The 12,212-nt window shown below is 36.9% G+C and overlaps 1 protein-coding gene across 1 annotated transcript in view; it reads right to left on the minus strand.

Moving 5' to 3' along the window:
- Nucleotides 1–1,396: 1,396 nt before the first annotated feature.
- The window catches only part of ATP13A5 (ATPase 13A5), a 102,749-nt gene continuing 91,933 nt past the window's right edge, over nt 1,397–12,212 (minus strand). Inside the window, exons 28-30 of the mRNA XM_044254822.1 lie at nt 5,522–5,610; nt 3,147–3,227; nt 1,397–1,694 (exon numbers count right to left, since the gene is read on the minus strand). Coding sequence (XP_044110757.1) covers nt 1,434–1,694; nt 3,147–3,227; nt 5,522–5,610 — 431 coding nt within the window. The 3' untranslated portion in view covers nt 1,397–1,433. The remainder of the gene's footprint in view (nt 1,695–3,146; nt 3,228–5,521; nt 5,611–12,212) is intronic.

A 12,212-nucleotide genomic window follows, 5' to 3' on the forward strand; every position in this document is an offset into this window, starting at 1 on the left:
TCCAAAGCTGTGCACCAAAGAAAAGGTTAAAAAGCAAATAAAATGTAAATATAAAGGCTTTATTCCTATAGGAATTGGCATTTATGCTACTGGCTTGAAGAACATAGTAAAAAATACTATTCAGAGCAATGTATTGCTGAAATGTTAACATTTTTTTCAATCCTAAAGATTCCAGAATTGTGAAGGTGTATGGAATCCATACATCCCACAGTATCTGGCACATAATTGGCACTCATGGGATAGAACTGGCTAACTAATCACCTATGAGTCACTGGAAATCTGTTAAATTGGCAAAATCAGATTTATTTTTACAAAAAACGCCTAGTAGTTAATTTAAAATGTTCACTAGGGATATACGTCCTCTCAAGGTCACAGTGAGGTGGATATATATTAAAGGTAATAGTGTGCAGCATATATCTGCAGATTTACCATTCCTGTGGCCATTAAGAATTGATTAAGATAATAAAAAGATGAAATGGAACTTAAGGTTGTTTAGTAGCTTGATAATTGTCATGCTGTAGATACAAACATCATGGGTCCCTTCCCCAGGATTGTTTTTAAGATGAGCAATGCTGATTTTGAACCAACTTTTCAACTTAGTACTTGAGGTTTAATCTGTCAGTAGCAAAAAGTAAATAGAAGTGCCATGCTTCTTTAAGTGAAAAGTACATTTTAAAAGGTTATCCCATTATCTTTGTGATTTACCCAGGATTTTCTTGCTCTCTGAGCCCAAAACCATATCCTTTGGAAGATGCCAACATTAGTGGAGTTTGCTTAGATATAAGTTGTGCCCAAGCCAAGATTATAGACAATTAACAGACATCTCCAACACTCTCTTTACCCACACTACCACAGTTAGTGTTGACTTTTCTGAAGTAAATGTCAATTCTTGTTTCTCCGTTAAAGCCATACAAAAGAAGCAAAAAGAGGAATTTTGTGACCTTGGGAAAAGATATGCACATAAATGATCTTTTCAAGTGAATAGAAGATTAAGTAAATTTATGATGATTTATTGAGAGAAAGGCTTTTCCCCCAAATTCTTTTATTTCTGGAGATGCAAATAAAAATATATTATTGAAACTTTCAAACATCAAACTGGTCTTCAATTTTCCTTTGTTTTACCAATGTTCATACTCCTAATTTCACTACCATGAAAACTTGCGCATTTTAGCCAGGATAATGCTATGCAATGTGACTAGTTTATTAGAAAAAAAAAAAAAGGTAATCCAGGAAGGGCATTTTTTTTCCTCAATAGGAGAGGATACAGTCCAAATAATCATATTTAAAGTTCTCTTTTGCAAGATTCAGTACATTGAGAAACACCCTTTGAATCATCCAATGGAGAGAGAAAAGGATAGACTATGATCCATTTTCCATAATGGTTTAGTTTCAGGGAACAAGGAGATGCTGTGAAGCAAGTACAACAATTCTGATTACAGCCTCGTCCAAAAATGCTGTTCTGTGCTTTGGCCTCCCAATTCGAGTTTTGCTCTTGGAATCTGTTCATGGTCCTCATAGCCGAGGTTGATGTAGAATCCATTTTTGCCATCACCTGAATAATCTGTTCTGTGTGTAGGAGGCCAGGTGGAGTCTTCTGCCAGCTTTTTTCGCCAGTTTTTATATTGACTTTTAGAGGAGAATCCAAATTCTTTTTTGATCCATAGCCAGAGCTTTTGGTTTTGAAGGATGACATCCTGAGAAATCAGGTAGAGAAAACAACCAAATTATGAGCCTACTTTTCCCTGCAGCCAGGTTGCTCACCACCGCACTCCGCTCCCCCAGGTCTTCCTATGAGATGTGCTTAGTACTGCTGCTTCTGAAGCAGCTTCTCCTTCCTGCTGTCCCCACGATGTCTAGCAGCTCCCCCCGGTGCTTCCCTTTGAGGAAGAAGAGTGCTTGAGAGAAATCTGCCCAAAGCTTACAGCCTTTCATTTCTACAGATTTTCTAGTTAAATCCTGGCTGCTGATTCACTTAGAATTATTTTACTGCCAGACTGAAATAATAACAAAATAATGTACTCAAAATCAAGGAAAGAAAAAAAAAATCACTGCTATCTGCCACGTGCCACATAGGAGGTGCCACATAATGGTTTGCTGAATGAATGGATAAACTCCAGAACTCCAATGGGTTTTGTTTTCTATTCAGGGGTGGGGGGGTACTCTCTTTTTTTTTTCTTCATAATAGAAGTGGTCAAATTTTGCATTCCACTTTTGGTTATGCTAGCCTTGCTGTCATATACAGTTTATAGCTATGGCCTTTTAATAATCACCTTTAATGATCAAATACCATTTTTTATCAAATTGTATAACTATTTAAACAAACAGCATGTCTATTTTTGAATGCATGAGTTGAGTTTAAAATTTCAGATAATACTGAGATAATACCTGATATAATACTATAATGAATACCTTCATACACATAAGTTTTCTCTCTCCTTTAGGGTTATTTAAAAATATATAGGCTCAAAAATGGAATTCCTTAAAGAGTACGAGAAATTTTATACCATTATATACAGTTATATGTGTGGGTGTGTGTGCATGTGTATGTATTTTTTAAAATTTGGTTGATCCCTTTCCCCAAGGGACTTAGAATACATAAATCTTTTTTTTTTAACTGTCCCTTTAAAAAAAACAATAGTGCCTGAAACTTTCACTGAGTAGGTGAAGTCATTTAGTGACATTGAGTAGAAGAAAAATGCTATAGAGGAAGACTTTCAAGGATAAGAATTGACTAAAATGAGAAATGGCTTCCTTTCTCTCTTAATTAAGGAAGCCCTTCTGAAGACAGTTCTTCACTCGAAAGGTCTCATTGAATTTTAGAGCTAGTAGGTCACCTGGTCTTGTCTCTACTAGCTCATGAGAATACTAGAAAAGTATAATGCCTTCATGGGAGATTACATTAGAGTTAATTTAATGTTTTGCTTTCTATGCTACAGCTCCTAAAAGCACTTCTATCCAGTCTTTAGAGATTTTAGATCACTCTCCATGGAATTTCCCCCAAAGAGAGCATGTACAGCTTTTACAAAACCTTAATAACTAACACTTTTGGGGACAAAAGAGGTTGCATTAAAAAACAGGCATGTGTTGAGAATGATACCTATTTTTCCCCGAGAAAGAAAGTAAGAGATGTATAGAAATCACTTTACCTCTACAAAGAAGGCCACACAGAATTGGATGAGGGCTACCACCAAAACTGAAACCCTCCATGATGTCAGGGTTGGGATGAGCTGTTAAAAAAAGAAATACTACCTTTATGCTTTGCATATCTTCCATTTTCAAACAAAATATCTTAATGATCTTGTTTAATTTATATTTGTAACAAGTCTCTGAGCTTGGAGGGTGGGGATGGCTTTCTCCACTTCACGGATGAGGTCAGTACCTTGCCCAAGGATTCAAAGCCAATCAATAAATGGCAGAGCCAGAATGCAAATGAGAATTGACTGCCTCTGGGCCTGTGCTCCCTTGACTGCCTGACAGAGACTTTGGAAAATGTGCTATGGGTCACACACATGAGACAAAGCACTTTGGAACCTGCGTGTCTCTCTTCATTTTTATCTTTTCAAAAACAGGAAAGAGAATACAAGATGAAGTTGTTCATTTAATAATACTATTACTTCTAATCCTCCCAAAGCAAAATCTACCTGGAGTTCATTCTTTCAGTAAAACTGATGTATGAGTAAAACATAAAGGGGAAAGAGATTCAAGTTGCTTTTGAAACTAGGTGGAAATTTTCTGAACAAATGGTCCTAGCACTAAATCTAATGGCTTGATGGAATTTGAACCCACTCAACCCACCTCCTTTTAAGGACTAAAAGGTGCATACTGACCACCAAACAAAATTAGGTAATAGGTGTGAACACTACAACTTCTCATGCTGTATCCATAGCAAGAGACTATTCACACAGAGCCCTTCTGACCCAAAGTAAAGGACAGGGATTGAGCTGCCTTTAGGACTAAACCCACAGACCTTTCACCATGTCTAGAAGCTCACTTGCAATTCTCACCCCTAGTCTGATATGGGGTATTTCAAAGTAACACTTTGTTATTTTTTTCCCCAAGTACAGACAGACTTTCTGAGGTTGTGAGACACAGGCTGTGTATGGAGACGGTTATAAGGTGTGGTAGGGGGTCAGATCCCAGGGGAGAACCTGGCCCTTGCCCTCCCTGTGGCCCCTGCCCTCATCTTGGAGGTCTCTTCTCCATCTCTTGGCTTGGATGGCACCTGTCATATTGCTTTGGAATCATCTGCTTGTGGGATGGTCTTCCCTCCTAGTCCCTGAACTACTTGAGAGGGTTGCCCACATATTACTCATCTTTGGAGCCCTAGTGCCAAGCATGCGCTAAAGCTTCATAATATATTGTAAGTGACTAAATGATCTAGGTTTTCACTTCCTAACTGCGTCTCTGTCCACAGCCTCTCTGGCTCTAGCATGTAGCCTTCCTGCCATCATCTACTTAGTCATCCTTAAAAACTCTGCTGAAAAAAACCTGTTTGGATATCTTCAATGACTCCCTGTTGCTTTCAGAAGAGAGCCCAAACTTCCCTGACCCTCTCCATCCAGCCATGCCTTCATCACATTCCATAGCATGGTGCTGCCATCTTTGCCAGTCTTCCAGGTGTTCTGTGAAACAAGTCTGGCTTTTGATTTTTATCTCTGCCACCCTACATTCTTTTGCATTTCCAAGACAAAAGAGATTCTTCCAGCCCTCTCTGCTTGTGCTCAGGCTGTTCTCCTGGTTGGAAATACCCCTACCCCTTACCTAGCAAAACCTAGCCTATCCTCTAGACCCAGATCACATTGTGTCTCCTCCATGAAGCCTCCCATGATAGACACGGCCCCATAAGAACTCCTTCTTCCTATGTTCTCACTTCTATGTTACACCCTCTTGAAGCATGGGTGGTCTCATGTCACCACATCATCATATCTCTTGGGTGGGGCTCATCTTCACAACAAAACTAGAGATTGCAAATCAAGAGTCAATCCTCTTTTTTAAATTTCTCCCACAAGTCTGGCTCCAAGAATGGATTCAATGACCTCTTGATAAATTTTATTTTAACTCACTGCACCCCAGATTAAATGATGTCCACTGAAATAAAACTCCCTGCAGTCGATGTCTGACAGAGAGACTATGATTGGCCTGTATGTCTACTTTTTCTTACTCCTTACAACTACATCATAAAGGATTTCTACTATATGTTAAAAAAACTAAAATTGAAGAATTAGTTATTATTGTGTTAATACATTAATTTATTATATTAGTATAACATGGAAGGATAAAATATCCACACATAGTATTTTAGGTGTGAAGAGATAAATGTCCCTGACTGAAAATATAGATAATCTGAAAACAATCAGAGGGTCACATATGGGAGAGCCAGGTAAGCTATTTGTTGTTTTAGTAAATGAGAAGAACCTCACAATATTAAAATATCAGAGAGAATATGGTAATAATTAATGGCGCAGATATGGTTCCATCGCACATGTGAGTCATTGAAGATGTGATAATGAATAGCTCTTACCTCCATTCCATGGTATATATCTTGAAAGTCAGAAAACAGAATGAAAACTGTGAGACCCAAGGCAGACATCAGCAGAAATGAAAATATATCTGAAGAAACACCAAAACATTATTTTTAGATACTAAATGAATGTTTCATATAATTTGGCACACACTGCAGAACCAATGATCTCTGTTGGGCAAATACCGGATACATCTTCAGATGTTTTGATATATCCTCATATGCTTTAAAATATGTTCTAATGCTTATAAGACAAAGGCTGTATTGTAACATCTTTCTTTGAAAGGCGAGGTGCAGAAAACTGCCAATTAACTACGGTAAACTCCATAAAGGAGTCACGTCAGCTGAGAAGTCCAGGGAGGCTAGGACACCCCGCAGGGACCAGCTCATGTAAAAGGTCCCCAGAGAGGCCCTAAATCACCGCACAGCTAGTGAGTCGTGCCTGAACGGAGAGTCAGTCCCCTCAGCACCACTTCATTCTTCCTTGTTGCCTACAGATTAAGGTCCAGGGTCTTCAACTGACGTTCAAGGCCTTCCCCAATTCGATTTCAATCTGCCTTTCTGATCTGCTCTCTGATGGCTCTTCCTTATGTGTCTTAGGGAAGTTAAATCACATAGCTGCCATTTCCACGGAGGCCTTTGTTGACAACATACACTGTGTAGGTGATATTTTTCCTGTCTTGGCAAGTTCCACTTTTTCTTTAAAAAAGCCAATTCAGATACCACTTTTTTTTTTTTTTTCAGATACCACTTTTTTAAAAAGACTTCCCCAGCCTCTCTTACAAAGTTTTATTTCGTATGGTTATGGACCACTCTGCTTTGCCTGATCTTCCTTTATGAATCTACTAGACTGTAACCACTTAAAAGTGTCTTTGTATGTGTTTTTCTAGGACTCTGAATGGAAAGAATGAGCAACTCTCCTGTACATCTGTTGGGTTCTTTCTCTCCAACCAGCCCAAATGGCTTTGCTTTGGGGAGCTAAACTTCCCAGGATGCAAGGTGCCAGCACCACTGTTCTTAACCCTCCAAGCCTCCCAACACCTGTGTCCTCAGAGCTCTTGGGCACTTTGTAGATGGTGCCTTAGAAATGTTTTTGGTACGATTAGCATCTCCAGGCCAAAAGAGTAGCATTTCATCTGTGTTGCCATGACATAAATGATTCTTACAAGTGTTAAAATTCATAAACAAACAAGCAAAGTAGGTTTTCTCTTATATTCTCTCCACCTCATTTATTCCAGTGTTTATGGTCTGCCAGCCCCCAACTCTATATAGGCCTCTATAACCAGAAATCAGAAGTAACTGCCCTCTACTGCTGGCCCTTTTCTATTTTTTTTAAGATATCAGAGTTCTGTTTTCACCCTTGTGCCCAACATGTGCCCACACACTCTTCCAAGCTTCACTTTATTTATTTATTTAAATTTTATTTGTTTATTTGACAGAGAGGGACAATGAAAGAGAGAGCAGAAGCGGCAGCGGGGGTGGGGGCAGTGGTGGGCAGCAGAGAGAGAGGGAGAAGCAGGCAGAGAGAGGTGAGCAGGGAGCCTAATATGGGGTTCGATCCTAGGATCCTGGGATCATGAGCCGAAGGCAGATGCTTAATGATCCAGGTGCCCCAAAGCTTCACTTTAGATACACAACTAGATGCAGCACCTCCCAGAAGAATACTCAGGCTTGCATGGAAGAGGTGTGAGGCAGACAGAAGAAAAGCAGGAGCTGCAGGATTGCTTATTTCCCAAAATAAAGTGACTTGAATAGCTTGATGATAAGAAGAGCCCAGAAAAGGGGCTGTATGGAGTTTTCATTTTAACCATTGTCTCCATGTCTCAGGGACCCAGCTACTGGGAAGAAGAGGATGCCCCCAAATGTCCAAGCTGATGAAGGCCCGGTCATCACAGGAACCAACTGAGTGCAATGCACATCACATTGTCCTTAGACTGACGATCTGAAAACCAGGCCAGGTGGGTGCACAAATGACCATTGTGGAAGCAAACGCTTAAGACTTCATTTAATTCAGCTTTGATTAGAAAACATAATGAGGAACCAGATGAATGTTGCCTCCCCTGATCAATCTCTACTGATGAGGAAAGTTGAAACTCTTTTTACATAGGTAATTTGGAAAGACAAGTCCTTGGCAAGGCACTACAGATTGTTTTCAGACCATGAAAGGGAAGGGGTCACAAATATTCATACCTACTTCCATAAAAATTAAATTTGTATTTTTTTCTATATCTCATCATCATAAAGTTGATCTCCTGTCCAAGGTTATTAAGACAGGGACAGACTTGTCTTTTCTTTTTTTCAAGATTTTTTTTATTTATTTGACAGACAGAGATCACAAGTAGGCAGAGAGACAGGCAGAGAGAGAGGAGGAAGCAGGCTCCCCTCTAAGCAGAGAGCCCAGTGTGGGGCTCAATCCCAGGACCCTGGGATCATGACCTGGGCTAAAGGCAGAGGCTTAACCCACTGAGCCACCTAGGCGCCCATAGACTTGTCTGTTATATCAAAATAAAATCGTTTGATATTTTAATATTAGTTCCAAGACTTTTGAGAGTATGTGATTTATTTCGAGATTATGTTGTTAATTTGTTTATAAAGTTTTTTTATTTAAAATTAGCAGTTAGATTTGATGTAGAACTTGAATTCACCCACAAACTCTAAGTCAATATGTTGTAACTAATCCAATTCTCACTTAATTCAATTTATGAAAAAAGACTTTGTAGCTACTGTTCAAATTAAAGTGCTAGCTAATACAATATATCATATCCTCCTTATAAAATATATTCACAATTTAAAAAAGGGACTATAAGTGATTAACCTTAAAACATAAAGTGAAATCTTGATTGTTGTGAGAAGAGCTAAAGGCATTACCAAAATGGAATCAAAATTAAGAAATCTCATAAGAAATTCAGGAAGAAGTTTATAGAATACATAAAATTAAAAGAAGATATTAGCATGCTGTCAAAACCCTTGACAAAATAGCTATACAGAAAAAAGGTGGGGTTGTGAAGAAATAGAATGTAAATAATTACTAAAATTAGTTTAATATAGTAAATGTATGTTTCTAATTTAGAAAGAGGAGTAAGGCTTACTTTTCTAATATCTATGACTTATTTTGAAAATTAGAGTTTACAGGTTGTGCCATGGGATGGCATATCTGTAGTAAATTCTCTAAAGCAAAAATTTTATAGACTAGATTTTCTGATCATGATAATGAAAGTAAAAATTATTAATCAAATTTAAATGAAAAATCCTTTCCAACATAGAAATTTAAAACAAAATTCTAAACATCTCTTGGTCAAAAAGGAAATCAAGTCCATTTCATTTGTAAGCTACTGATAAGAAGAGTAGTAAGAGAATGAAAACAAAATCTCTTCCCACTTGAAGATGAAAAATTGCTATTCTTTTTTTTTTCCAATTTATTTATTTTCAGAAAAACAGTATTCATTATTTTTTAACCACACCCAGTGCTCCATGCAAGCCGTGCCCTCTATAATACCCACCACCTGGTACCCCAACCTCCCACTCCCCCGCCACTTCAAACCCCTCAGATTGTTTTTCAGAGTCCATAGTCTCTCATGGTTCACCTCCCCTTCCAATTTACCCAAAAGCACATACCCTCCCCAATGAAAAATTGCTATTCTTAAACTAGTGGGTCAAAGAAGAAATTCAATCATAATTAGACACATGAAAATGTAAAGAATGTAACCCAAAATATACTTCTTGATCTTGAATGCTTTTCTAATTTCATAAAAATAAAAGAAAATGCATATATTATAAAGACAATTAAAACATTACAATTTTTTTCAGACAAAGTAAGAAGGGGGAAAGAATGGGAAAAGCAAAAATTAACAAGTTAGAAAATGGAAGACAGTATTATTAAATTTTAAAGAAAACCAATAAAAATACATTTCTGCTAAGAATAAATGAAACCAGGGAAATCGGAGGGGTAGAGGAGAGACTGTGGACTCTGAGAAACAAACTGAGGGTTTTGGGAGGGAGAGGGATGGGAGAGATAGGTGAGTCTGGTGGTAGGTATTAAGGAGGGTATGTATAGCATGGAGCACTGGGTGTGGTGCATAAACAATGAATCTTGGGACACTGAAAAATAAAATTAAATTAAAAAAGAATACATGAAACATAAGACATACAGGATGAGAACGTTAAAAGTTAGAGAAGGCATTAAAGTTCAAAGAAAATGCCACTCAAAATCTGATGCTAAGGTTTGATAATCTCGATGAAATAGAATTATTCAGACCCCCCCAAAAAATTATTATTTAAAAAACAGTTTAAAAATAAAATAACTTAAATCAATTCTTTAAAAAAAATCTTTCAAAGGAAGGATTTTGAGGCAGATGATATTACTGGGTTCTTGCAAACTGCCAAGGAATAGACAATTCCTATCTACAAAGTATTTTTTCTGGGAAAGAAAAAGTCGAAGAGTTTTCAAATCTAATACTCATATCTAACAAAACACTGCACAAAAACATCAGACCAATCCAATATAAAATGCAGACATTAAAATACTATAAAATTCAACTTAGTAAGAGTATAATCCACCACAAATAAGTAGGGTTTGCTCAAGAATATGAAGATAACTTAATAATAAGTTTATTAATATAACAGATTCTAACAACGGGTCAAAAGGAAAAAAAAGGCATCATCATCTCAGTAGGTGATGGGAAGGCATTTGATGAAATACATCTCCTGTTCTTGGTTTATTTCATGGAAATAAAAAGGTATTTTCTTTACATGAACCAATATTGAACCAATATTTGAAATCATATTTACAGGTGAAAACAACTGAAGTATTTTTATTAAGGAGTAGAACTTTTTGCTACCAACACAATTATTTAATATTATCCTGAAAATTCTGGACTGTATACTAAGACAGAAAATATAAATAAGCAATATAATTACTGGAAAAGAAGAAGAAGCATTACCTGCAGATCATATTAATTATCTTTCTAGAACACTCAAGAATCAAGGAATAATAGCAAAGTTCAAAAAGGGTTCTGGATAGAAAATAAACAACACTATAACTTTTACAGGTTTTAGTGATAACCAGTTAAAAAAATGTGATGGGGGGCTGGGTGGGTCAGTGGGCTAAGCCTCTGCCTTCGCCTCAGGTCATGATCCCAGAGTCCTGGGATCGAGCCCTGAATTGGGCTCTCTGCTCAGCCGGGAGCATGCTTCCTCCTCTTTCTCTGCCTGCTTCTCTGCCTACTTGTGGTCTCAGTCAGTCAAATAAATAAATGAAATCTTTTTATAAAAAAATGTTTAAAAAATGTGATGGGAAAAAGTCACTCACAATATAAAGAAAAATATTAAAAAAACACAAAATAAGTTTCTTAAATGTTCAGGATCTACAATGGAAAAAAACAATAAATATTTACTGAACGATGTAAAAAAAAAGCATGAACAAATAGAGAAGGATGGCATGATTTTAAATGTGAGGACTAAATTGTGTTAACAAATAATTTTTTCCCAAAGTATCAGAATTCAGAAAGGGATTTTTTTTAAACCTTACAGTTTGTTATAGAGTTTATCTGGAAGGATGAATAAGCAAGAAAAGTAAGAAATCTTTGTGAAAAGTGAAGAGTAATGAAGTTATGCCAATCTTACTATTCATTAAAATTTATTATAAAACTATAGCTAAATGAATAAAACTATAATTTTTAGATCAAGAATAGACTGGTACATTAATGAGACAGAAAAGATAGTTTAGGAACTAATTAATAATATAAAAATTGATTTGTAGGTATATAACATATATAAATATAATATAGGGGTGCCTGGGTTGCTCAGTGGGTTCAGTGCCAACTCTGGGTTTTGGCTCCCGTCATGATCTCAGGATCATGGGATCCAGCCCCGACATGGGCTCTGAACTCAGTGGGGAGTCTGCTTGAAGTTCTTCCACCTTTCCTCTCCCTTCCCCTGTTCTCCTTGCTCCTACCCCCACAGTCTCTCTTCCTAGAATGAATAAAAATAAAATATTTAAATATAATATAAAAACTCACATAATATAAAGTATGTATCTAATAAAGCCATACATATACATGAATATGTATGTATGCTAAGGGTGGCATTATATTTAATTAAGAAATAAATGATCCAAAGAAATACTAAGTAATAAAATCTTCTGGGAAAACTAGTAATTACTTGAATAAAGTAGTTTGAGTTCTCAAACTATATGCCACTATTAACATTAGATTTTTAAAAAGAATGAATTAAAAAATATAAATAAGCAATTCAGAAAAGAAATGTTTAATCATATGAAAATATGTTCATCCTCACTGGTGACTTAAGAAATGCACAGAATGGTTAAAGTAACTTGTCCAATTTTATGAAGCTACAAAAGAGGTCAAGTTGTATCTGAATTGATTAGAAGGTCTTCTACATGGGCGCCTGTGTAGCCCAGTCGTTTAAGTTTCTGCCTTGAGCTCAGGTCATGATACCAGGGTTTTGGGACGGAGACCCTCATGGTGTTTCCTTCTCAGTGGGGAAGCTGCTTCTCCCTATCCCCCTACCCTTTCTCCCACTCATGTACTCCTTCCCACTTGTGGACTCTCTCTCAAATAAATAATTTTTTTTAAAAGAAGGTCTTACAAAATACCTTGACATATACAAATGTGCTCTAAATCGTTCTTGATGACTCACAATGGGACAGGACTCACGTGACTATTTAATAATG

This window comes from Neovison vison, chromosome 6 (genome assembly GCF_020171115.1).
Source record: "Neovison vison isolate M4711 chromosome 6, ASM_NN_V1, whole genome shotgun sequence".
Classification (NCBI taxonomy): Eukaryota; Metazoa; Chordata; class Mammalia; order Carnivora; family Mustelidae; genus Neogale; species Neogale vison.